This window comes from Hemitrygon akajei, chromosome 8, assembly GCF_048418815.1.
Source record: "Hemitrygon akajei chromosome 8, sHemAka1.3, whole genome shotgun sequence".
In the NCBI taxonomy this organism is placed as follows: Eukaryota; Metazoa; Chordata; class Chondrichthyes; order Myliobatiformes; family Dasyatidae; genus Hemitrygon; species Hemitrygon akajei.
In genome coordinates, this window is record NC_133131.1 from 2,458,617 (window position 1) to 2,486,054 (window position 27,438).

General features: G+C 43.6%; 1 protein-coding gene across 13 annotated transcripts in view; it reads right to left on the reverse strand.

The window, feature by feature from the left end:
* The window catches only part of ncor1 (nuclear receptor corepressor 1), a 273,467-nt gene that overhangs the window by 30,417 nt on the left and 215,612 nt on the right, over positions 1-27,438 (reverse strand). For all 13 annotated transcript variants that reach the window (XM_073053048.1, XM_073053047.1, XM_073053052.1 and 10 more), the window contains 4 exons: positions 13,015-13,481; positions 5,156-5,287; positions 1,157-1,335; positions 470-693 (listed from right to left, as the gene is read on the reverse strand). In XM_073053048.1, coding sequence (XP_072909149.1) covers positions 470-693; positions 1,157-1,335; positions 5,156-5,287; positions 13,015-13,481 — 1,002 coding nt within the window. The remainder of the gene's footprint in view (positions 1-469; positions 694-1,156; positions 1,336-5,155; positions 5,288-13,014; positions 13,482-27,438) is intronic.

Consider the following 27,438-nt stretch of genomic DNA (forward strand, 5'->3'; position numbering starts at 1 on the left):
ACCCAATAAGTACTCTAACTTTACGCAATGTTGCTCTGTATTGTTCTTTATATATCTCTAATAAAGTAATTTATTATGTTTAATATGTATACAGTGCTTCCTTTGTTTGTGGATACTTTTCGCTGTTGAATCAGAAAAAAACAAGGAACAAATTTTAAAATATTTTCATTACAGAAGCTTGTGCAAAAATCTAGAGCTGAGTGTATATGGAAGAAGCAATTAGTCAGTAATTTGCAGATCTTTGATGGAACTTACTGAGCAGTATTCAAGGTTTTCTAGTCAGAGTGTCAAAACCAATGAAAGCAAGCACAGGCCAAGAGATCCTTCTGGTTCTGTTTCAGTGGGGCAATTCTTGCCTCATGCACAGCCATATTAAACTTGCATCCTACTTGTGCACATTTAATCTTATCAGCAGGATGAATCACAAAAGAATGTTCAACATCATTTGTTTCCCAAATTGCTTACTTACCTTGCCCTGCCTTTTTCAGTTGTGTTCTCAGGGGAGACTCGAGATGGTGGCCTCTGATGAAGGGAAGTTTGACTGCTCTGGGTCTGAGAGTCTGTGCTGTAATGGGTTGAAACCTTTCCTCGGTTAGAGGACACTGTTGATGCAGTCTGGAAAGTTGACACTGGTGGCTGGTGTGATAATGGGCTGCTGGCTTGGTTTCGGGCAAAGTCCTGGGTGATAATATGCTTTAAAAAAGATCAAAACTACTTCAGAAAGCAACAAATGAGCAGATTGGCAAATGCTTTTATTTACTACAATATCAAATGCACCAGGAAGAAAGAGCTTGATGGGAGGAAGAGGGGATGGGGAAGAGGATGGTTGGGGGTGGCTGGGACCAGGGAGATGGGCTGGAATGTGAAAGGGAGGGGGACAGGAGATGTTTGGGCAAGGCGGGCAGAGAAAGAGATAAGATGGGGAGACAGTGGGTTAGGGAGGAGGGAGAAAGAAAGTGGGAAAGAGGAAAGGGGGTGCAACAGATTGGGGTCTACCAAGGGATTATTAGGGGTCCAAACCCTGGGCAAAGATTGAAAGCAAACCATGATGGGACAAATGCAAATGAATAGGAAGTAAGCAATAGTAATGGAAATCATGAAATCACAGAAACGTGAGTGCATATACATACACACACACATAGATGGCCTTACTTACATGGATGTGATCAGCAAGCGTGATCAATTTGTGTGTTTTGGAAACTTGAGGGTTAGAGGCAGACGGATACACACTGTCAGCCTGTGAGGATGATGGTGGCTGTTGTTGTGGCGATGGAGATTTCTGCATCACCCTATATCGACTCATGGCTGTATCGAATATCCGAGCATTTGGTTCACCTTTAAAATATGCAAACAAATTCTTTTCAGATTCCACCTTTGAGTTCAAGAGCAGTGAATTAATGTTGCAGCACTATAAAACCCTGGTTAATCACACTTGGAATATTGTGTTCAGTTCTGGTTGCCTCATTGTAGGAGGATGTGGAAGCTTCAGAGAGGGCGCAGAGGAGACTTATCAGGATGTTTCCTGGACTAGAGAACATACCACATGAGGATACACTGAGTGAGATAGAGCTTTTCTCTTTGGATTGAAGGAGGATGACAGGTGACTTGATAGAGGTATAGCTGTAAAAAGGCATAGATTGCATGGATAACCAGAGACTTTTTCCCAGGGCAGAAATGGCTAATGCAAGGGGCATAATTGTAAGGTGATTAAAGTATAAAGGGGAGGTCAGAGACGAGTCTTTTCTCCCCCCACAGAGAGTGGTGAGTGCATGAAACAGTCTGCCAGGGGTAGTGGTAGAGGCAGATACATTAGGGTCTCTTAGACAGGCACATGGATGATAGGAAAATAGGCTAATTAGGAGGGAAGAATTAGAGATTGATCTTAAGAGGAGGTTACAGTATAGCATCATGGTCCCAATGGTCTGCACTGTGCTGTAATGTTCTATGTTACCCTTTCCGCTCAGGAATAAATGTTCACAATTTTTGCCATTTGTGCATGACCTGATGTGAATACGGGAGGCATGATCAGTACATTCACAGATATCATGAAGATTGGTAGAGTTGTTGACAGTAGTCTACAAAGTGATATTGATGTGCTGGTAAAATGGGCTGAGATGACAGATTGATTTTAATCCAGATAAACATGAAGTGAACTATTGTGAAAGCACTAACGAGGCTCTGACAGACACCATGAATAGCGGGGAACTGACAAAGAGAGTAAAAGTCTACTGGTCCTTCAAGCAGGTAATTTAGTTAGGAAGCACATGGGATAATGGCTTTCACTAGGAAAATTGTTTGGACAAATCTACTGTATTTGATGATATAAATGATAGAATAGATAAAGTGAATCCATGGAGCTCGAGTATTTAGATTTTCAGTAGACAATAGACAATTAGGTGCAGAAGTAGACCATTCGGCCCTTCAAGCCTGCACCGCCATTCTGAGATCATGGCTGATCATCTACTATCAATATCTGGTTTCTGCCTTGTCCCCATATCCCTTGATTCCCCTAACCATAAGATACCTATCTAGCTCCTTCTTGAAAGCATCCAGAGAATTGGCCTCCACTGCCTTCCGAGGCAGTGCATTCCAGACCCCCACAACTCTCTGGGAGAAGAAGTTTTTCCTTAACTCTGTCCTAAATGACCTACCCCTTATTCTCAAGCCATGCCCTCTGGTACTGGACTCTCCCAGCATCTGGAACATATTTCCTGCCTCTATCTTGTCCAATCCCTTAATAATCTTATATGTTGCAATCAGATCCCCTCTCAATCTCCTTAATTCCAGCATGTACAAGCCCAGTCTCTCTAACCTCTCTGCGTAAGACAGTCTGGACATCCCAGGAATTGGGAGAGCCCTTTGATAAAGTTTCTTATAAGAGATTAGGAGCAAAGTTAGAACTTAGGGATTGTATTTATTATACTGACATAGATTGAAAGTTAGTTGACAGATGGAAAACAGAATAGGAATAAACAGGACTTTCTTCAAAACTCGAAGTAAATTTATTGTCAAAGTACTTATAGGTAACCATATACTATCCTGAGATTCATTTTTTTGTGGACATGCACGGTAGATATAAAGAAACACCATAGAATCAATGGAAATACTACACAAAAGACAGATAAACAACCCATATGCAAAAGACAAATACAAAATAAATAAATAAGCAATAAATATCGAGAACATGACATGAAGTGTCCTTGAAAGTTAATTGTGGGAACTCACAAGATGGGGCAAGTGAAGTTGAGTGAAATTATCCCCTCTGGTTCAGAAGCCTGATGGTTCAGGCATAATAACTGTTTCTGAACCTGGTGGTGTAGGTTTTGAGGCTCCCATATCTTCTTCCTGACGGCAACAGTAAGAAACGAGCATTGCTTGGATGGCGGATGTCCTTCATGACGGATGCTGCTTTCTTGCGATAGCACTCCATGCAGATGTGCTCAATAGTGGGGTAGGCTTTATCCATGGTGGACTGGGCCATATCCACTACTTTTTGAAGGCTTTTCCATTCAAGGGCATTGGTGTTCCCATACTAGGCCAGGATGCAACTGAATGGTGCATATTGGGATACAACCGATTCAAGGCTCAGGTGTCACGTATACACAACACAGAGCAATGGCTTGGAGAAGGGAATTGATTGTAATGTTTCTCAATTTGCCAACAACGCTAAACAGGGTGAGGCATCAAGTAGGATACACAAAGACTTCAAAATGACTTCAACAAGCTAAATGAATAAGCAGATACAGTGGAATTGAGACAAATTTGAAATTAACCTTGATGGAACAAAATAGAAAGGCAGAGTATTGCCTGAAATTGTGATAAATTGGAAGATATTCATGTACAAAGGGACTTGAATATCCCTCTACACCAGACATTTAAAACAAGCAAGGCTGCTCAAAAGAAACCACAGATACTAGAATCTGGTGCAAGAAACCAACTTCTGGAAGAATTCAGGTCAGGCAGTGTCTGTGGAGACAAAGGGATGGCTGACATTTTGGGTTGAGGCTCTGTACCGAGAGTGTAGAGGGGAAGAAGCCAGTATGAAAGGAAGGAGGGAGTGGTGAAACAGGTAGAACTGAGATGGGAAATGACGGGCAGATGGAACTGGCAGGTATACTACTTGAACCACTGAGTGCCCCCAACAGTCTGTTTAATCATGCTGGAATTGCAAGCAATTGAGTCAAATGGTATGTTGGGTTTCATTGCAAGAGGTTTTGAACATTGGAGCAAGTGCGACTTACTCCATTTACATTGGGCCTTGATGAAACTACAGGTGGAGTACTGAGTGCAAGTTTCATCTCCTTACCAAGAGTAGGACATACCTCAGAGAGAGAACCACAAAGGTTCACCAGGCTGATTTCTGGGACAGCAAAAACACTGCAGCAGAGATCAGGCTAACTAAACTAGCATTCATCAAAGTTTAGAAGAATCAGAGTGGATTCATGGACTTCACAAGAGATGCAGGAAGATATCCTGTGGCTGGGGTTTCCAGAGTAAGAGGACCCTACCTCAGGATATGGATTAAAATATTTAAGAGTGAAATGAGGAAAGATTTTTTCAATTTCTTTAATCAAAGGATGGATTTCTCTATCCTTTGGAGATCTCCACTGTATATCATTAAGAAGGTGCTAGATGTCTTTCTAGATCCAAAATAGGGTGTAGGGGAAGAGCAAGAACAGGGTACTGAGTTCAAGGACCAGTCACAATCAGAGAAAATGACAGAGTAAGCTCAAGTAGCTGAACAGTTTATTCCTGCTCCTGTTTTCCATGTTTTCTATGTGTGGACAAGGCACACAGAAAATCATCATTCCAGCCCTAATCCTAGGCATGTACTGAGTAAGCTAATCTAAACTGGGCACGCAAGGGTGTCCTACACATAGGTATCCATATATACAGAGTGAAAAACAAACTGCTGGAGGACTCTGTGGATGAAGTAGTCACCACAGATGCTGCCTGACCCACTAAGTCCCTCCAGCAATTTGTTATTGAACCAAATTTCAGCATCTGCAGTCTTATATTTCTATGTACATATATTATATAAGTGCACAAGCGTATTTAGGTTGTCCAATCAAGTGTGCACAGTAAAGCTGTGAATGTGTCAATGATTAGCAGAAGAGGGAGGAAATGAAGAATACTTGTGGAAATTGGAACTTACCATCTCCCTGGGAAGGCTTGTGCATCTCCTGTTGGAAGGATTCAGCCTTCTCTTGTGACTGTACTGGAGAACTTGCAGGGCTAATCACTTCAATCGCATCTGTACTCGATATGTCGTAGCGATGAGAAGACACTTGGAGAAATCAAATCTGAGCGTAAATCCATTACTCTGATCTCAGAGTTGTACAACATAGAAACAGTTCCTTTGGCCCACTATGTTCATCATAATACACCTATATATGTTGATCGCATTTACCAATACATGTCCATATCCTTTACTGTCTTCCTAACCTGTACACCAGACCTCTCTATGTTGCCTTTCTGCTGCCAGTTAAAGTCCTCTACATCAGCACCCCAAGCTTAATCACCCTTAGCTGGGAAAAGGACGTGCAGAGCTAAGTGTAGGATTAACAGGAGTGAATATATTAACATTGTTGTTTAACTTAGTTCTGCCTCAACTCACTGAAGCCTGCAGTTCCAATCTACCTCTGGTTGCCCCCCCCCCCCACCCCCACCTTTCACTGCTCCTCAGATTGGAGGTGATCAAAATTCCAATGGACACACCCTAGTCAGAGTCCTGTAGTGACGTTATTAGGAACAGAACTCACCACTGCACATTGATCAGGAGATATAATTTGGATTCCATCATGATGTTGCACTTTGGGGGACAAACCAGGGTAGGATTTACAGGGTGAACAGTAGGGCACTGAATGCGGTAGAACAAAGAGGTCTGGGAATACAGATTAATTATTCCTTGAAAGTGGCCTCACAGGTAGATATGGGGCCATGGGGAGAATTTTGGGTACAATGTCCTTCAAAGATCAAAGTACTGAGTACAGGACTTGGGATGCTACGTTGAAGTTGTAAAAAGGGTTGGTGAGGCCAAATTTGGATTATTACATCCAGTTACATCTACAGGAAAGATATCACTAAGACTGAAAGACTACAGTGAAAATTTATAAGGATGTTGTCAGGACTTGAGGACCTGAGTTATAGGGAAAGGCTGAAAAGGATAGGATCCTTAGAACGTAGGAAAATGACAGAATGGGGGTATGTATACCAAATTATGAGGGGTTTAGAAAGGTTAAATGTAAGCATGCTTTTTTGACTTAGGTTAAGTGAGACTAGAAATAGAGATCATAGGTTAAGGGTGAAAGGTGAAATGTTTAAGTGGGAAGGGGAATTGCTTCACTCAGGGGACGGCGAGAGTGTGGAACATGTTGTCAGCAGAAATGGAGGATGGAAGTTTGGTTTCAACACGAGAAATTTTGTTAGGTATATGGATGGGAGGGCCGTGGAACGTTATGGTCCAGGTGCACGTCAATAAGACTTGGTAGATCAATAGTTTGATAGACTAGATAGGCTTGTTTCTGTGCTGTACTGCTCTATGACAACTGAGGAATATAATTTTGAGAAATTAAGGAAAGACACTTAATTTAAAGAGACCTTGTCACAATAACAGCTGCCACAATACTGCTGGCTTCTGGACAGCACAGTTCTCTATTGTCATTAGGAAAGAAAACATGCCCACTGACCAGTATTTGAATCCAGAACCAGCAGTATGACTGATTGGGGATTATTTTGGACTTGCTGGGAGTTCCATCAATGTCTGCTCCCCATGAGCATATAAAATAAAAAAACATCACTTCCACTTGCTGATAAACATGTTTTAAGTTAAGTGCAGAGATATTAAAATTCTCATCCTTGTTCTAAATTCCCTCGAGTCTTGCCTCTCCCTTTCTGTGTAATCCTTTCCAATTATACAGATCTTCATGCATCTCCAATTCCAGTCTTCTGATCCCACCCAATTTTAATTGCTCCATCATCAATGGCTGTTCCTTCTGTTCCAAGGTTCCAAGTTCTGAAATTTTCTCCAAAACTTCTCTACCTCCATCTTTTCTCCCTTTAAAAATGCTCATTAAGTCTCATTACTTCGATCAGTAATGTAGTTAGTTGTGTCAAATGTTGTTTGACAAGGTTTCAGTTAGTCACAAGAGAGTTTCTGCTCTCCATGTTGGTATTTACATCTAAACATAGAACACAGAAAACCTACATCACAATACAGGCCCTTCAGCCCACAAAGCTGTGCAGAACATGTCCTTACCTTAGAAATTACCTAGGGTTACACATAGCCCTCTATTTTTCTAAGCTCCATGTACATATCCAAGAGTCTCTTAAAAGACCCTGTTGTATCTGCCTCCACCATTGTCGCTGGCAATCCATTCCACGCACTCGCCACTCTCTGCTTAAAAGACTTACCCCTGACATCTCCTCTGTACCTATTCCCCAGCACCTTAAACCCGTGTCCTCTTGTGGCAACCATTTCAGCCCTGAAAAAAAGCCTCTGATGATTCACAAGATCAATGCTTCTCATCATCTTGTACACCTCTATCAGGTCACCTCCCATCCTCCGTTGCTCCAAGGAGAAAAGGCCAAGTTCACTCAACCTATTCTCATAAGGCATGCTCCCCAATCCAGGCAACATCCTTGTAAATCTCCTTTGCACCCTTTCTATGGTTTCCACGTCCTTCCTGTAATGAGGCGGCCAGAACTGAGCATAGTACTCCATGTGAGATCTGAACAGGGTCCTATATAGCTGCAACACTACCTCTCAGCTCCTAAACTCAAACCCACGATTGATGCAGGCCAATGCACCGTAGGCCTTCTTAACCACAGAGCCAACCTGCACATTAGCTTTGAGTGACCTATGGACTTGGACCACAAGATCCCTCTGATCCTCCACACTGCCAAGAGTCTTAACATTAATACTATATTCTGCCATCATATTTGACCTACCAAAATGAACCACCTCATACATATCTCGGTTGAATTCCATCTGCCACTTCTCAGCCCAGTTTTGCATCCTATCACAGTCCCATTGTAACCTCTGACAACCCTCCACACTATCCACAACACCCCCAACCTTTGTGTCATCAGCAAATTTACTAACCCATCCCTCCACTTACTCATCCAGGTCATTTATAAAAATCATGAAGAGCAAGGATCCCAGAACCAATCCCCGAGGCACACCACTGGTCACCGACCTCCATGCAGAATATGACCTGTCTACAACCACTCTTTGCCATCTGTGTGCAAGTCAGTTATGGATCCACAAAGCAATGTCCCCTTAGATCCCATGCCTCCTTACTTTCTCAATAAGCCTTGCATGGGGTACCTATCAAATGCCTTGCTGAAATCCACATACACTACATCTACTGCTCTACCTTCATCAATGTGTTTAGTCACATACTCAAAAAATTCAATCAGGCTTGTAAGGTACGACCTGCCTTTGACAAAGCCATGCTGACTATTCCTAATCATATTATGCCTTTCCAAATGTTCATGAATCCTGTCTCTCAGGATCTTCTCTATCAACTTACAACTAATGAAGTGAGACTCACTGGTCTATAATTTCCAGGGCTATCTCTACTCCCTTTTTTGAATAATTTGCAACCCTCCAATCCTCTGCAACCTCTCTTGTCCCCATTGATGACAATCAATCAACAATCATCCCCAGAGGCTCAGCAATCTTCTCCCTTGCCTCCCACGGTAGCCTGGGGTACATCTCGTCCGGTCCCGATGACTTATTTGACCTGATGCTTTCCAAAAGCTCCAGCACATCCTCTTACTTAATATCTACATGCTCAAGCTTTTCAGTCTGCTGTAAGTCATTCCTACAATCGCCAAGATCCTTTTCTGTAGTGAATACTGAAGCAAAATATTAAGTATCTGTGCTATCTCACTAAAGTTACAGAGAAAGGTTGAACAAGTTAGGTCTTTATTCTTTGGAGTGTAGAAGGTTGAGGGGGGACTTGATAGAGGTATTTAAAATTATGATGGGGATAGATCGAGTTGACGTGGATAGGCTTTTTCCATTGAGAGTAGGGGAGATTCAAACAAGAGGACATGAGTTGAGAGTTAGGGGGCAAAAGTTTAGGGGGTAACATGAGGGGGAACTTCTTTACTCAGAGAGTGGTAACCGTGTGGAACGAGCTTCCAGTAGAAGTGGTAGAGGCAGATTTGATATTGCCGTTTTAAAAAAAATTGTATAGGTACATGGACAGGGAAGGAATGGACGGTTATGGGCTGAGTGCAGGTCGGTGGGACTAGGTGAGAGTAAGCGTTCGGCACGGACTAGAAGGGCCGAGATGGCCTGTTTCTGTGCTGTAATTGTTATATGTTATATATCTTCTCTGGTTCCATACACAACTTTTCACTGTCATACTTGATTGGTCCTATTCTCTGGCGTCTTATCCTCTTGCTCTTCACATGCTTGTAGAATGCTGTGGGGTTTTCCTTAATCCTATCTGCCAAGGCCTTCTCATGGCCCCTTCTGGTTCTCCTACCTTTATTCTTAAGCTCCTTCCTGCTAGCCTTATAATCTTCTACATCTCTATCATTACCTAGATTTTTGAACCTTTTGTAAGCTCTTCTTTTCTTCTTGACTAGATTTACAACAGCCTTTGTACACCATGGTTCCTGTACCCTACCATCCTTTCCCTGTCTCATTGGAAAGTACCTGCGCAGAACTCCACGCAAATATCCCCTGAACATTTGCCACATTTCTTCTGTACGTTTCCCTGAGAACATCTGTTTCCAATTTATGCTCCAAGTTCCTGCCTGATAGCCTCATTATTTCCCTTTACTCCAATTAAATGCTTTCGTAACTTATCTGTTCCTATCCCTCTCCAAAGCTATGGTAAAGGAGATAGCATTGTGATCACTGTCTCCAAAATGCTCTCCCACTGAGATCTGACACCTGACTTGGTTCATTTCCCAATACCAGAACAAGTACAGCCTCTCCTCTTGTAGGCTTATCTACATATTGCGTCAAGAAACCTTCCTGAACACACCTAACAAAATCTATCCCATCTAAACCCCTCGCTCTAGGGACATGCTAATCTATATTCAGGAAATTAAAATCTCCCACCGCAACAACCCCGTTATTATTACACCTTTCCAGAATCAGTCTCCCTATCTGCTTCTTGACGTCCCTGTTACTATTGGGTGATCTATAAAAACACCCAGTGGAGTTATTGACTCCTTCCTGTTCCTAACCTCTACCCACAGAGACTCAGTAAACAATCCCTCCATGACTTGCTCCTTTTCTGCAGCCATGACACTATCTCTGATCAGTAGTGCCATGCTTCAACCTCTTTTGCCTCCCTCCCTGCCCTTTCTAAAACATCTAAAGCCTAGCACTTGAAGTAACCATTCCTGCCCCTTTGCCATCCAAGTCTCTGTAATGGCCACAACATCATAGCTCTAAGTACTGATCCACGCTCTAAGCTCATTCGCTTTGTTCATAATACTCCTTGCATTAAAATAGACACATCTCAAACCATCATCGGTCTGAGTGCATCCCTTCTCTATCACCTGTACTCTCTATTTCATTTAACTTCCAAGATGGTTCTGGAGTGGTAACTGTGTGAGCACCAGAAATCATAAAATAATCCTGTTGAGAAGTACTACAGCTGAAATCTGAAGCCACAGACACCGCAGTCAGGAACATTGCTTCAAGTCGTTCAAACTATTGCTTTTCAGAACTGGTTGACTTAGGACTGCAGATCACCCACGCATTGAAGGGTCAATGGTGGAAAGGGTGAGCAACTTAAAGTTCCTGGGCATCATACAATGATGCAATTGTGAAAAAGGAGCGCCAGCGGCTCTTTTTCATTAAGAATGTGAGATTTGGAAATTCCTACAGGTGTACAGTGGAGAGCATTGACTGGTTATGTCACCAATTGGCATGGAGCCTCTAATGGACAGGATCACAAGAGACTGTAAAAGTTGTAGACTCAGTCAGTTCCATCACAGGCACACCTCTCCCCACCACTGAGGACACTTTCAAGAGGCAGCATCTCAAGAAGGTGGCATCCATCATAAAAACCCTCATCATTGGTAACATGCCCCTTTGTACTATAACCATATAACAATTACAGCATGGAAACAGGCCATCTCGGCCCTTCTAGTCCGTGCCGACGCTTACACTCACCTGTTCCCACTGGCCCACACTCAGCCCATAACCCTCCATTCCTTTCCTATCCATATACCTATCCAATTTTACTTTAAATGGCAATACTGAACCTGCCTCTACCACTTCTACTGGAAGCTCATTCCACACAGCTACCACTCACTGAGTAAAGAAATTCCCCCTCGTGTTACCCTTAAACTTTTGCCCCCTAACTCTCAAATCATGTTCTCTTGTTTGAATCTCCCCTTCTCTCAATGGAAAAAGCCTATCCACGTCAACTCTATCTATCCCCCTCATTATTTTAAATACCTCTATCAAGTCCCCCCCTCAACCTTCTACGCTCCAAAGAATAAAGACCTAACTTGTTCAACCTTTCCCTGTAACTTAGGTGCTGAAACCCAGGTAACATTCTAGTAAATCTTCTCTGTACTCTCTCTATTTTGTTGATACCTTTCCTATAATTCGGTGACCAGAACTGTACACAATACTCCAAATTTGGCCTTACCAATGCCGTGTACCATTTTAACATTACATCCCAACTCCTATACTCAATGCTCTGATTTATAAAAGCCAGCATACCAAAAGCTTTCTTCACCACCCTATCCACATGAGATTCCACCTTCAGGGAACTTGGCACCATTATTCCTAGATCACTCTGTTCTACTGCATTCTTCAATGCCCTACCATTTACCATGTATGTCCTATTTGGATTATTCCTACCAAAATGTAGCACCTCACACTTATCAGCTTTAAACTCCATCTGCCGTCGTTCAGCCCACACTTCTAACTGGCCTAAATCTCTCTGCAAGCTTTGAAAACCTACTTTATTATCCACAACGTCTCCTACCTTAGTATCATCTGCATACTTACTAATCCAATTTACCACCCCATCAGTAAGAAGTACTACTGCCATCAGTGAGAAGGTACCGAAGCACGAAGACTCTCACTCAATGTTTTAAGAACAGCTTCTTACCCTCTGCTATCAGATGTATTAGATTTCTGAAAGATCCATGAACTCATGAACACCACCTCATTATTTGTTTTTTCCACTACTTATTTTTATAACTTATAGTAATTTATTTTTAAGTCTGGCACTGTACAGGTGCCACAAGCTGTACTATGGGAGATACTACTCTGAGCAGAAAACCATGCTTTAGCGAATATTCCTTTCTCAAACAACAGTAAAATAAATAACTCATCAATTCTCTTTCTCTGGTATCTTACTGTGAATTTATTGTGGAATTTGTCCAGACTGCTGGGACTTACAGGCTCCAACTAACATTTGAAAATGTCAACTGAAATAGAAAGACCTGTGTCTAGGCACAGCAGCTTAACAATAGGAACAGGAGCTGGCCAATTAGCTTCTTAAATCTATGGTCATCGCCACCTTCTGAGGTCAGATGCAGAACGTAGTCTGAGGTCCCTACACTGAATAGAATGATGACCTTTATATAGTAGGAATCCTTTTAGTGATTATGATGCAGAGTTGAAGGTAGCCAAAAAAATGCATACAATTTGAATACTAACAAATAAAATCCTTAGTTCTTGCCCCATAGGATTCCTGATTCACTGTGCACATTTAAAAGGTGGTCTCAGCTACCAGAGTTCACTTCTCTACAAACAGCATTCAAAGACACTTTAGTGCATTACGAGAACCAACAAATAATTGAGATAAATGGCTTTTATGTTTTGTGATGCTAAAGGGAGGCATGTTGACTAAAACACTAAAAGTTCAGATAATGTATTTATAAATGGCTATTTGAATCAGAACAGCAACCAGTTTTAGTTTGACTCTGTAGTCTCCACCCATCCCTGCTCACCTGACTCATATCACTCTGCAGAAACCGACACTTAACTAGTGAAGGTCTCCACACAAAGGAGCTTACCACTGCTGGAGGAATCTGAGCTGTGAGACCCTCGCTCTCGACCGTCTTTGTCGGAAGCGATCTGCTTTGTGATGATCACATCGATAAAGCTGGCAGCTGTTATAGTGGTCTTTCCCCGAGTCCTAAGTTCCTCTTCGTACCGGGATTTGGGGGGTGGTGCTTTGTCTGGATACCCAGCCTGTGCTTGAGACTTGGCCGATGATGAGTACGGAGACTGCACTGGACGCCGCTCATGTTCCGTTGATTGCTGCTGATGATGGTGCTGCTGCTGTTGCTGCTCAGAGATTCTGCGAGAAGTTACTTCTTCCACTCGGGGGGCTTCATGCTTGCCGTCCTTCCCCTTTGCCATCTCCATCTGAGGTGCTAAGGCTGCAGCATCCACCAATGCAGCAAGGGCATCTGCAGCTGTGCTGAAGCGAGAGGTGGACAGCCCGGGTGTCATGGATAGGGCTCCCTGGGGAACTTGCCTGTCAGTAGAAATATTATTTTATTTTAATTTCAACACCAAAATGTGCAGGGTGAAGATGTTACATCTGAACATATTCCCATGCAAGGTGTGCAAATATACACGTAGAACAAACTGAAATTGGTTACAGTCAAACTGCACTTGAAAGGCTCACTTGAGAATGGGGGAAGTATTCTCATTCAACAGCAACACGAGTGAATCTGCAGATGCTGGAAATAAATAAAAAACACAAAATGCTGGCAGAACTCAACAGGCCAGACAACATCTATGGGAGGAGGTAATAACAACGTTTTGGGCCGAAACCCTTCATCAGGAGTGAAGTAACATGGGATGGTCGAGGGGGGATAAGAAGTGGGGGGAGGGATAAAGTAGAGAGCTGGGAAGTGATAGGCTGGAGGGAAATGGGCTAGGGGGAAGGTGGAGAATTATGGGAAATAAAAGAGAAAGAAAGGTAGGGCTGGGGGGAGAGATTATAGTGAGGGGGGGGAAAGAGAGAGAAAGAGAACCAGACTAAAATAATAGATAGGGATGGGGGTAAGGGGTATCAATGGAGGTCAGTAAGTTGGATGTTCATGCCAGCAGGAAGGAGGCTACCTAGGCGGGAGATAAGGTATTGCTCCATCGACCTGCGTGTGGCCTCATCTTGACGGTAGAGGAGGCCATGGACGGACATGTCGGAGTGGGAGTGGTCTGGTGGAATTGAAGTGTGTGGCCACAGGGAGATCCCACTACTGATGGAGGTCCGAGCGCCGGTGTTCGGCGAAACGGTCTCCCAGTCTGCGGCGGGTCTCCCCATCTATAAATGGCCACATCAGGAGCACCGGATACAGTATATCACCCCAGTTGACTCGCAGGTGAAGTGGTGCCTCACCTGAAAGGACTGTCTGGGGCCTGGGATGGTGGTGAGGGAAGAAGTGTGGGGGCAGGTGTAGCACTTCCGTTTGCAGGGATGAGTGCCTGGAGGGAGGTCCGTGGGGAGGGATGGATGGACAAGGGAGTCGCGTAGGGAGTGATCCCTGCGGAAAGCCCAGAGTGGGGGGGGGGGGGGGGGGGGGTGGGGGAGGAGGAGAGGGGAAGATGTGGTTGGTGGTGGGCCGAGAGTGGGGGGGAGGGGGAAGAGCCCCTGTGGCCACACACTTCAATTCCACAGACCACTCCCACTCCGACATGTCTGTCCATGGCCTCCTCTACCGTCAAGATGAGGCCACACACAGGTTGATGGAGCAATATCTTATCTCCTGCCTAGGTAGCCTCCTTCCTGCCGGCATGAACATCCAACTCACTGACCTCTGTTGATACCCCTGCCCCCCACCCTTACCCCCATCCCTATCTATTATTTTAGTCTGGTTCTCTTTCTCTCTCTTTTTCCCCCCTCACTATAATCTCTCCCCCAAGTCCTACCTTTCTTTCTCTTTTATTTCCCATAATTCTCCACCTTCTCCCTAGCCCATTTCCCTCCAGCCTATCACTTCCCAGCTCTCTACTTTATCCCTCCCCCCCACTTCTTATCCCCCCTCGACCATCCCATGTTACTTCACTCCTAATGAAGGGTTTCGGCCCGAAACGTCGTTATTACCTCCTCCCATAGATGCTGTCTGGCCTGCTGAGTTCTGCCAGCATTTTGTGTTTTGAAGTATTCTCATTACCTCCTTTCAATATGGAAGCTGATTCTGCCTACCATGTGGATGGAGCTGGATGGCAGATGAGTCAGATGGACAGGGATGGGTGGAGATAGCTACAAAGGCTGGGAGGATATGCAGAGTATACAAGAGCTGTCAAAGCAATTCCATTTCACTATCTATCCCAGTAACCTATTATTTCTCACATGCCCATCACATCCCTCTTCTCTGATCACCCATCCACCCTCAGGGCAATTTATAGCACCAATTCACCTATCATCCTGCATGTCTTTGGATGTGGGAGGAAATGCAAAATCCATGCAGACAACACTGGAGGTCAAGATTGAACCAGAATCACTCGAGTTGTGATGCAACCTCAAACCTTGGGAACACCTCTTCAAGTGGAATGAACAAAAGATACCGCATAATTAGGCCATTTGCACCATTGAGCCTGCTCTGCATTTCATTATGGCTGATCCAATTTTCCTCTCAGCACCAATCTCCTGCCTTCTCCCCAAATCCCTACATGTCCTAACCAGTCAAGAATCTATTAACCTCTGCCTTAAATGTACAACAGACAGACATAGCCTCCACATCTGGCTGTGGCAACAAATTCCACAGATTCACCGCTCTCTGGCTAAAGAAATTCCTCATCTCTATTCTAAAACTACACCATTCTATTCTGAGGCTGTGTCCTGTGGCCTTAGACTGTTCCACCATAGGAAACATCCTCTCCACATCGACTTTATCAAGTTTTCTTACCATTCGATAGGTTTCAACGAGGTCACCCATCATTCTTCTGAATTCTATTGACTAAAGGCCCAGAGTCATCAAACATTCTTGCATACGATGTCATTTCATCCTGGAATCATTTTCATGAACCTCCTCTGACCATTCTCTAGTTTCAGCACATTTTTTTCTAGGGTAAGGGGCTGAAGGGGTTCAAAACTGCTCACAATACTCCAAGCAAGTAGTGCTTTATAAAGCCTCAATATTACATCCTTGCTTTTATATCAAGTCCACTTCAAATGAATGCTAACATTGTGTTTCCCTTCCACACCACAGACTCAACCTGCAAATTAACCTTTAGGGAATCCTGCATAAGGACTTTGCAACTCAATTTTTTGTTTTTTTCTATCTCCATTTAGAAAGCTCTGATACGTCAACCACCACACCACCCCCCACCAACGGTATCCAAAGTGCAGTTGAGTGGGATGTCACGGGATACTCTGCACTAGGTCTTTAACCCCCTTCCCCATCCTGACTGTCACCCAGTAATCTATGTCCTGCACTGTGGGTGTAACTACCTCTCTATATGTCCTGGCACTGCTCAGTCTCCCAAATGTTCTGGAGTTCATCCAGTTCCAACTCCAACTCCTTAACACGGATTGTTAGAAGCTGCAGCTGGATGCACTTCTCCCAGTTGTCGTCAGATACACTGGAAGATCACTGCCTTTCCACATCCCGCAAGAAGAGCATTCAGCTATCCTGCCTAGCTACTACCAGCTGACCTAGCTGAGCAGATAGAAAGAAGGGAAAGAGTATCAATTATATGAGTATACTGTTATGGAGATTGTTGAGAGGGATGACCTCCTAGGGAATGCCACAGAGACCAGGTTACTGGCACAGGTCATAGGTCTGTAGTGCAGAGGGAAAGAGGTAGAAGAAGGGAGCACTAGTGATAGAGGACAATAGGCAGAGGAACAGACACGAGATTCTGTGGATGTGAACGGGACACCCACATGGCACGTTGCCTCCTAGGTGCCAGGGTCAGGACATCTCGGATTGCATTTTGGAGAGGGAGGGAGAGCAGCCAGATGTCTTGGTACATATTGGAAACAATGACATAGGAAGGAAAAGCAATGAGGTCTGGAAGAGAGAATTTAGAGAGCTAGGCAGAAAGCTGAGAAGCAGGACCTCCAAAAGTAATAATTTCTGGGTGGCCACCTGTGCCGCACACTAGTGAGGGTAGAAACAAGATGATCTGGCAGATAAATGCATGGCTGGGAAGCTGGTAGAGGGGACAGGGCTTCTTGGATCATCGGGATCTCTTCTGGGAGAGATACAACCAGTACAAAAGGGATGGGTTGCATCTGAACCCGAGAGGGACCAATATTCTCCTGGGAAGTTTTGTTAGGGGTTGTTGGGGAGGGTTTAAACTAATTTGGCAGGGGGAAGAGGACCAGAGTTAAGGGACACAAGACAGGGCAGATGGTAAAAAAGCAAAGGTAGCGTGCAGTCAGATTGTCAGGAAGGACAGGCAGATGATAGGACAAAATTGCATTCAGCAAGGTGAGCAGTGCATTAGGGATGCAGAATCAAAAAGGGTAGCAAATACAGTACTCAAAAGTGTTGTATCTCAGTGCATAGAGTACACGAAGTAAGGTGGATGATCTTGTTGCACTTTTGCAGATTGTCGGGTATGATGTTATGGCCTTCAATGAATCGTGACTGAAAGATGGTTGTAGTTGGGAGCTGAATGTCCAAGGTTACACACTGTATCAGAAGGATAAGAAGGTAGGCAGAGAGAGCAGCTTGGCTCTGCCGGTAAAGAATGGCATCAAATCAGTAGAAAGATGCGACATAGGATCAGGAGATGCTGAATTCTTGTAGGTTGAATTAAGAAACTGCAAGGGTAATGTTACGCCTGTGCCCAACTCTGAGGGGTCGAAGAGTCCCAAAGTAGCCCCCTCTTTTTTGAGAATCGCAAGATCGCTATTAATTCAGGTCAGGAGACCCAGGAAATGAGAGAGAGACGTTTGGAATGTCTTGGCCCCTCGGCGATACAAAGCTACGGGAAATGGCCATTGTCTCTTGGAGACAGAATTGTGTATTGAGTACGGAGCTATTTATTTGAAGCCCTCGGAATGACCAAAAGTGGGCTGGTTGAGGGGAGGCATCCCTCCACCCTGATTGACATCTGAAACCCTGTGAGTCAGGATAAAAGAGGGTCTATGGGAACAGCCCCTCAGACACACCAGAAGAAACGCCAGAAATCCTGTAACAGCGTAATAGCGAAAGCCGGTGGAAAGCCACGTGCATCCTTTTCCATTTGCCTCGGAATTGGTGGGCCTTGCCACAGAAGAACGGCTTTAGCTAACAACAAAGGAGAAATCAGCCCCAAGGACTCTCGAAGGATTGACATCATAAAAGGAATGGGCAAGTTTTAATCCGTCTCTCTCTCCAACCAAAAGCTGCAGCTTGAATGAACTTGAGTGACTTTTATATTTCCATCGGACAATACATTATCCCCTAGACAACGATAGTTATTTCTTATTGATTATTATTATACCCGCACTTTTAGATTTAGTATTGACGACGTATATTATCTGTATGGTTGCATTGATATTACTTTTGTGTGTTTTTATCAATAAATACTGTTAAAAATAGTACCATCAGACTTCAACGGACCTCTCTATCTTTGCTGGTAAGTGACCCAGTTACGGGGTACATAACAGTAAAAAGTCCCTGATGAAAGTTATATACAGGCCTCCAAACAGCAGCTAGGACGTGGACTACAGAATATACCAGGAAGTAGAAAAGGCATGTCAAAAGGGCAATGTTATGATAGTCATGGGAGATTTTAACGTGGAGGTCGATTGCAAAAATCTGGTTGGTAATAGATATCAAGAGCGTGAATTTGTTGAATGCCAACGAGATGGTTTTTTAAAGCAGCATGTCGTTGAGCCTACTAAGGGGATCTGCTAAACTGGATTGCACGTTATGTAATTAATCAGAAGTGATCAGGAAGCTTAAGGTAACCCTTAGGAGTCAGTGATCACAATATGATCTGAGTTCAACTTGAAATTTGATAAGGATGTAGTAGTATTTCAGTGGAGTAAAGGAAAGTGGTATGAGAGAGGAGCTGGCCAGAGTAAATTAAGAGACGCAGGCAGGGCAGCAATGGCTTGAGATTCTGCCATGAGGAAGATACAATGTAGATTATTCCAAAAACAAAGAAATACTCAAATGGCAAAATAGTACAACTGTGGCTGACATGGGAAATCAAAGCTAATGTAAAAGCAAAAGATAGGGCACACAACCAAGCAAAAATTAGAGGGAAGATAGAGAATTGGGAAGCATTAAAAACCCACAGAAAGCAATTAAAAGAATCATTCAGAGAGAACAGATTAAATATGAAGACAAGCTAGCAGATATTGTGGATAGAAAAAGCCTCGAAGTATGTAAAAAAGAGACGAGAGTGGAAAAGGGACCACTAGAAAATGAGACTAGAGAAATAATAACGGGGGACAAGGAGATGGCAGATAAATTAACTGAGTATTTTGCATCAGTCTTCACTGTGGAAGACATGAACAGTGTGCCAGGTGTTGAAGGGTGTGAGAGAAGTGAGTGCAGTTAATATTACAAGAGAGAAGGTGTTTGTAAAGCTTAAAGACCTAAATATACTTAAGTCACAACTGCACCCTAGGGTTGTCAACGGCCTACCTGGGAGAAGCAACAGTGGCAGTTCCTCTGGCACAGAATCTGGCCCTGTGGCTCAGAAGGTAGGGAAAGGAAGAGGATGGCAGCAGGGATAGGGGAATCTATAGTTAGGGGGTCAGACAGGTGATTCTGTGGAAGCAGGAAAGAAGCATGGATGGTCATTTGCCTTCCAGTTGCCAGGGTCCGGGATCCTTCTAATCGTGTCCATGATACCCTGTAATGGGAAGGAGAACAGCCAGAGGTTGTGGTACATATTAGTACCAATGACACAGGTAGGAAAAGGGAGGAGGTCCTGAAAACAGACAGGGAGTTAGGAAGGAAGTTGAGAAGCAGGACCTCAAAGATAGTAATTTTGGGATTGCTGCCTATGCCACTCGACAGTGAGTATAGGAATAGAGTGATAAATGCGTGGTTGACGGATTGGAACAGGGGACAGGGATTCAGATTTCTGGATCATTGGGACATCTTTTGGGGCAGCCGTGACCTATATAAAAAGGATGGGTTGCACTTGAATCCGAGGAGGATCAATATCCTGGCAGGGAGGTTTGCTAAAGCTATTAGGGAGAGTTTAAACTAGAATTGCTGGGGGGTGGGAACTGAACTGAAGATACAGAGGAAGGGGCGATTGGCTCACAAATAGAGGAAGCTTGGAGATGGTGCGAGAGGGAGGATAGGCAGGTGATAGAGAAGGGATGCGCTCAGACTGATGATTTGAGATGTGTCTATTTTAATGCAAGCATCATGAACAAAGCGGATGAGTTTTGAGCATGGATCAGTACTTGGAGCTATGATGTTGTGGCCATTACCGAGACTTGGATCGCTCAGGGGCAGGAATGGTTACTTCGAGTGCCAGGCTTTAGATGTTTCAGAGAGGACAAGGAGGGAGGCAAAAGAGGTGGAGGTGTGGCACCACCGATCAGAGATAGTGTCATGGCTACAGAAAAGGAGGAAGTCATGGAGGGATTGTCTTCCGAGTCTCTATGTGTGTAAGTTAGGAACAGGAAGTGGTCATTAACTCTACTGGGCACTTTTTGATAGACCACCCAATAGTAACAAGGACATCAAAGAGCAGATAGGGAGACAGATTCTGGAAAAGTGAAATAATAACAGGATGGTATGGTACAGGAACTGTGGTGCACAAAGGCTGTTGAAAATCTAGTCAAGAAGAAAAGCTAATGAAAGATTCAAAACACCTGATAATGATAGAGATCTAGAAAATTATAAGGCTAGCTGGAAGGAGTTTAAGAATGAAATTAGGAGAGCCAGAAGGGTCCATGAGAAGGCTTTGGCGAGCAGGGTTAAGGAAAACCCCAAGGAATTCTACAAGTATGTCAAGAGCAAGAGGATAAGACGTGAGAGAATAGGACTAATCAAGTGTGACAGTGGAAAAATGTGCATTGAACCGGAGAGAAAGCAGAGGTACTTAATGAATATTTTGCTTCAGTATTCACTACAGAAAAGGACCTTGGTGATTGTAAGAATGACTTGCAGTGGACTGAAAAACTTGAGCATATAGGCATTAAGAAAGAGGATGTGCTGGAGCTTTTGGAAAGTATCAAGTTGGATAAGTCACTGGGACCGGATGAGTTCTACCCCAGGCTACTGTGGGGGGCGAGGGAGGAGATTGCTGAGCCTCTGACAATGACTTTTGCATCATTAATGGGGACAGAAGAGGTTCTGGAGGATCGGAGGGTTGCAAATGTTGTTCCTTTATTCAAGAAAGGGAGTAGAGATAGCCCATTAAATTATAGACCAGTGAGTCTTACTTCAGTGGTTGGTAAGTTGATGGAGAAGATCCCGAGAGACAGGATTTATGAACATTTGGAGAGGCATAATATGATTAGGAATAGTCAGCACGGCTTTGGCAAAGGCAGGTCATGATTTACGAACCTGATTGAATTTTTTGAGGATGTGACTAAACACATTGATGAAGGTAGAGCAGTAGATGTAGTATATGTGGATTTCAGCAAGGCATTTGAAAAGGTACCCCATGCAAGGCTTATTGAGAAAGTAATGAGGCATGGAATCCAAGGGGGACTTTGCTTTGTGGATCTAGAATTGGCTTGCTCACAGAAGGCAAAGAGTGTTTGTAGACGGGTCATATTCTGCATGGAGGTCGGCGACCAGTGGTGTGCCTCAGGGATCTGTTCTGGGACCCCTCCTTTTCATGATTTTTATAAATGACCTGGATGAGTAAGTGGAAGGATGGGTTAGTAAATTTGCTGATGACTCAAAGGTTGTGGGTGTTGTGGAGGGCTGTCAGAGGTTACTGCAGGACATTGATAGGATGCAAAACTGGGCTGAGAAATGGCAGCTGGAGTTCAACTGAGATAAGTGTGAAGTGGTTCATTTTGGTAGGTCAAATATGATGGCAGAATATAGTATTAATGTTAAGACTCTTGGCAGTGTGGAGGATCAGAGGGATCTTGGGGTCCGAGTCCACAGGACGCTCAAAGCAGCTGCGCAGGTTGACTCTATGGTTAAGAAGGCGTATGGTGTATTGGCCTTCATCAATCGTGGAATTGAATTTAAGAGCCAAGAGGTAATGTTGCAGCTATATAGGACCCAGGTCAGACCCCACTTGGAGTACTCAGTTCTGGTCGCCTCACTACAGGAAGGTTGTGGAAGCCATAGAAAGGGTGCAGAGGACATTTACAAGGATGTTGCCTGGATTGGGGAACATACTCTATGAGAATAAGTTAAGTGAACTTGGCCTTTTCTCCTTGGAGCAACGAAGGATGAGAGGTGACCTGAAAGAGGTGTACAAGATGATAAGAGGCATTTATCGTGTTGATAGCCAGAGGTTTTTTCCTAGGGCTGAATTGGCTAACACGAAAGGGCACAGTTTTAAGGTGCTTGGAAGCCAGTACAGAGAAGATATCAGGGGTATTTTTTAATGCAGAAAGTGGTGAGTGCGTGGAATGGGCTGCTGGCGACGGTGGTGAAGGTGGATACGATAGGGTCTTTTAAGGGATTCCTAGATAGGTTCTTGGAGCTTAGAAAAACAGAGGGGTATGGGTAACCCTAGGCAATTTCTAAGGTAAGTACATCGTGGGCCATAGGGCCTATATTGTGCTGTAGGTTTTCTACGTTTCTATGTTAACTCAGCAGGCCAGACAGCATCTATTGGTAAAAAGTTGTCCCAAAACATTGACGGTACTTTTTTGCATTGATGCTGCAGGCCTGAATTTCTTCATCATTTCTTGTGTGTTGCTTGGGTTTCCAGCATCTGCAGATTTTCTCTTGTTTAGGACAAAGTCAGTATGGTTTCCTCCAGGGAAAATCTTACTTGATGAACCTGGAGGAATTCTTTAAGGAGATTACAAGTAGGATAGATAAAGGGGATGCAGGTACTCACTGGAATTCAGAAGGATTGGGAGGGGGGGGGGGGGGGGGGGGAAGGATCTCATTCAAATATTTCGAATGTTGAAAGACCAAGACGAGTAGATGTGGAAAGGGTGGCTCCCACAATAGGGGAGTTTAGGACAAGAGGGCACTGCTTAAGGAAAGAGGGGCATCCATTTAAAACAGAGATGCAGAGCCAGAGGGTGGTGAATTTGTGTAATTTATTACCACAGGTTGCTGTGGAGGCCAGGTCGTTGGGTGTATTTAAGGCAGAGATTGAAAAATTCTTCATTGGCCATGGCATCAAAGGTTACTGGGTGAAGGCCAAATTGGATAATTCTGCTCCTTTGACTTATGGTCTAAATAAACTTAATCTTGAGCTTTTCTTTGAACCTCTGACTGAAGCCTCAAGGTCACCACTCTGACTCTGTCCATTCAGATGATAGCTGCTGCACTTGACCCTGCCTTCCCTTAATTTGCTCTTGCTAATTAATCATAAATGCTGGTTGGTTGCTGGTTAAAGCCGTTGTTTGCTGCTGCTCTTTCCACTCGGGCAGTGCAATTCCTCCTCTCAAAACTTCTGATGTCTGGATTGCTCGCTTGTCAAAGCTCTTATAAAAAGTAATTAAAGATCCTGCTTCACAGAATGCTTACCGAAGAACCTACTCTAAGATCAATCTAACATACATGATCCAAAGATGTTTTAGGCTTTTAACCTACTCAAAGAACAATCTAACATACAGTTGCAAGAAAACTTGTGAACCCTTTGCAGTAACCTGGTTTCTGCATTATTTATTCATAAAATGTGGTGTGATCTTCATCTAAGTCACAATAATAGACAACCACAATCTGCCAAAACTAGTAAGACTTAGGAGCAGAATTAGGTCATTCGGCTCATCGAGTCTGCTCTGCCATTCAATCATGGCTGATCCTTTTCTTTTTATCTCCTCCTCAACCCCAGTTCCCAGCCTTCTCCCTGTAACCTTTGATACCATGTCTAATCAAGAACCTACCAATCTCTGCCTTAAATACACCCAACGGCCTGGCCTCCACAGCTGCCTGTGATAACAAATTTCACAAATTCACCACCCTCTGGCTAAAGATATTTCTCTGCATCTCTGTTTTAATGGATGCCCCACTATCCTGGGGTTGTGCCCTTTTTTCTTAGACTCTCTCACTATAGAAAACATCCTTTCCACATCTACTCTGCTAGGCATTTCAACATTCGAAAGGTTTCAATGAGATCCCTGCCCTCCTCCCATCCTTCTAAATTTCAGCAAGTACAGACTCAGAGCCATCAAACATTCCTCAAATGATAACCCATTCCTTCCCAGAAGCATCCTCGTGAACCACCTCTAAAACTTCTCCAATACCAGCACATCTTTTCTAAGAAGAGCAGCCCAAAACTGTTTATAATACTCAAGGTGAGGCTTCACCAGTGCCTTTTAAAGCCTCAGCATCACATTCCTGCTCTTGTATTTGAGACCTCTTGAAATGAATGCTGGCATTGCATTTGCTTTCCTCATCACGGACTCTACCTGCAAGTTAACCTTTAGGGTGTTCTGCACAAGGACTCCCAAGTCCCTTTGCATCTCAGATTTTTGGATTTTCTGCCCGTTTAGAAACATTTATTTCTACTACCAAAGTGCATGACAATGTATTTTCCAACATTATATTTCATTTGCTACTTTCTTGACAATTCTCCTAATATAAGTCCCTCTACACCCTACCTTTTACCTCAACACTACCTGCCCCTCCACCAATCCACGTATCAGCTGCAAACTTGGTAACAAAGCCATCTATTACATCATCTAAAACATTGATAATCATAATGAAAACAAGTGGTCCCAAAACCGACCCCTGCGGAACACCAGTAGTCACTAACAGCAAACCAGAAAAAAATATTTTTATTCCCACTCGCTACCTCCTACCAATCAGCTAATGCTCTAACCTTGCTAGTAACCTTCCTGTAATATCATGGGCTCTTAACTTGGCAAGAAGCCTCATGTGTGTCACCTTGTTAAAGGACTTCTGAAAGTCCAAATATACACCCACTGCATCCCCTTTATCTATCCTACTTGTAATCTCAAAGAATTCCAACAGGATTGTCAGGCAAGATTTTCCCCTCAAGGAAACCATGCTGACTTTGCCCTATCTTGTATTTCATCACCTTAGCCTTAACAATTGACTCCAACATCTTCCCAACCAGAGGTCAGGCTAACTGGTCTATAATTACTTTTCTGCTGTTTCTTCCTTTCTTAAAGAGTAGAGTGACATTTGCAATTTTCCAGTCCTCTGGCATCATGCAGGAGTCCAATGATTTTTTTGAAAGATTACGAATGCCTCCACAATCTCTATCGCTACCACTTTCAGAACCCTTGGTTGTAGTTCATCTGGTCTGGGTGATTTATGTACATTTAGGTCTTTCAGCTATTTGAACACTTTCACCCTTGTAACAGTAACTGCACTCACTTCTCTACCCTTGCACTCTTCAACACTTGGCACACTGCTCGTGTCTTCCACAGTGAAGACTGATGTAAAATACTCAGTTCATCTGCCATCTGCTTGACCCTTATTATTTCTCTGGCCTCATTTTTTAACGTCCTATATCCACTCTCATCTCTCCTTTTTTAAAAAAAAACATACTTGAAAAAGCTTTTATATCCACTTTGATATTGTTTGCTAACTTGCTTTCATATTTAATCTTTTCCCTCCTAATGATTCTTTTAGTCGCTCTCTGTAGGGGTTTAAAAGTGTCCAAATCCTTTGACTTCCCATTAATTTTTGCTTTGTAATCTTTGGCTTTTACATTAGCTTTGACTTCTCTTGTCAGCAACAGTTGTACTATTCTGCCGTTTGCATATTTCTTTGTTTTTGGAATACATCTATCCTGCACCTTCCTCATTTTCCCAGCCACTCACGCCATTGCTGCTCTGTTGTCATCCCTGCCAGCATCTCCTTCCAATCTACTGTGGCCAACTCCTCTCTCATACCACTGTAATTTTCTTTACTCCACTGAAATACTGCTACATCAGACTTTACTTGCTCCTTATCAAATTCTAAGTTGAACTCAATCATATTGTGATCACTGCCTCATAAGGGTTCTTCTACCTTAAGCTTCCTAATCACCTCTGGTTCAATACATAACACCCAATCCAGTATAGCGGATCTCCCCCCATATGCTCAACGACAAACTGCTCTAAAAAGCGATTTTGTAGGCATTCGACAAACTCACTCGAGACTTATTTCCACCTGATTTTCCTAATTGACCTTCATATTGAAATCTCCCATGACTATCATAACATTGTCCTTTTGACACGCCTTTTCTATTTCCTTTTGTTACCTGTGGTCCACATCCCAGCTATTGTTAGGAGGCCTGAATAAATCTGGCATCACAGTCTTTTTACCCTTGCAGTTTCTTAACTCAACCCACAAGGATGCAACATCTTCCAATCCTATGTCACGTCTTTCTACTAATTTGATGCTATTCTTTACCAGCAGAGCCACACCGCCCACTCTGCCTAAATTCCTATCCTTCAGCCACGATCAGTGATGGCCACATCATATCTGACAATCTGTGATAGTGCAACAAGATCATCCACCTTATTTTGTATACTCTGTGCATTGAGACATTACACTTTGAATACTATATTTGCTACCCTTTTTGATTCTGCATCCCTAATGCACTGATACTCACCTTGCTGTCTGCAATTATGTCCTGTCATCTGCCTGCCCTTCTTGACAGTCTGACTGCATGTTAACTTTGCTTTTTTTTAAACCAACTGTCCTATTGTATCCAGAGATACCGGCCACGTGACAGATGCACTGCCACCTGGCTGGTCGGAGGACACACCACATGCCAATCAACATTTGGTCCTTCCCAACTAATCAATGCACACCTGAATTATTGGTCACCTTAATTGGATTATCTCGCCCAGTCCCATGCTATAAAAGGTGAGACTTGTCCCTGGATCGGCCTCTCTTACAGACCACCTCATTAAAGGTAAGTGCATTGATTTATGTTTGGGAAGGTCTATCGTTTGTCCCAGTAAGGGAGCCGCAGCTATCCAAGGTCAAGCGGGATAGCTGTTGTAGTGCTTTCCCCTTGTTCTTTGTTTGTGTAACCGTACCCTGTCCCCACACCTCTTCCTGTGTATTGTAGTTGCTTGTGTTGACCCGACTTCCCCTTGTAAATAAATTCCTTATTATTAAAACTGTGTGTGTCCAGGCCTCTACTGTTGAGACTCAAAGAACCAGTTATTTTCCATCACAACACCTATCCTCAGTCCCTTCACTCTTGTTCCCACCTCCCTGCGAAATTAATTTATACTCTCCCTTACAGCCCTAACAAAACTGCCATGAGAATATTGCTTCCTCTTGGGTTCTGGGTTCAGGTGCAACCCGTCACTTTTGCACAGGTCATACTTCCACCAGAAGAGATCCTAATGATCTAAGAACCTGAAGCCCTGCCCCCTGAACCAGCTTCTCAATCATGCATTTAGCTGCCAAATCATTCTGTTTCTATCCTCTCTGGCACGTGGCACAGGCAGC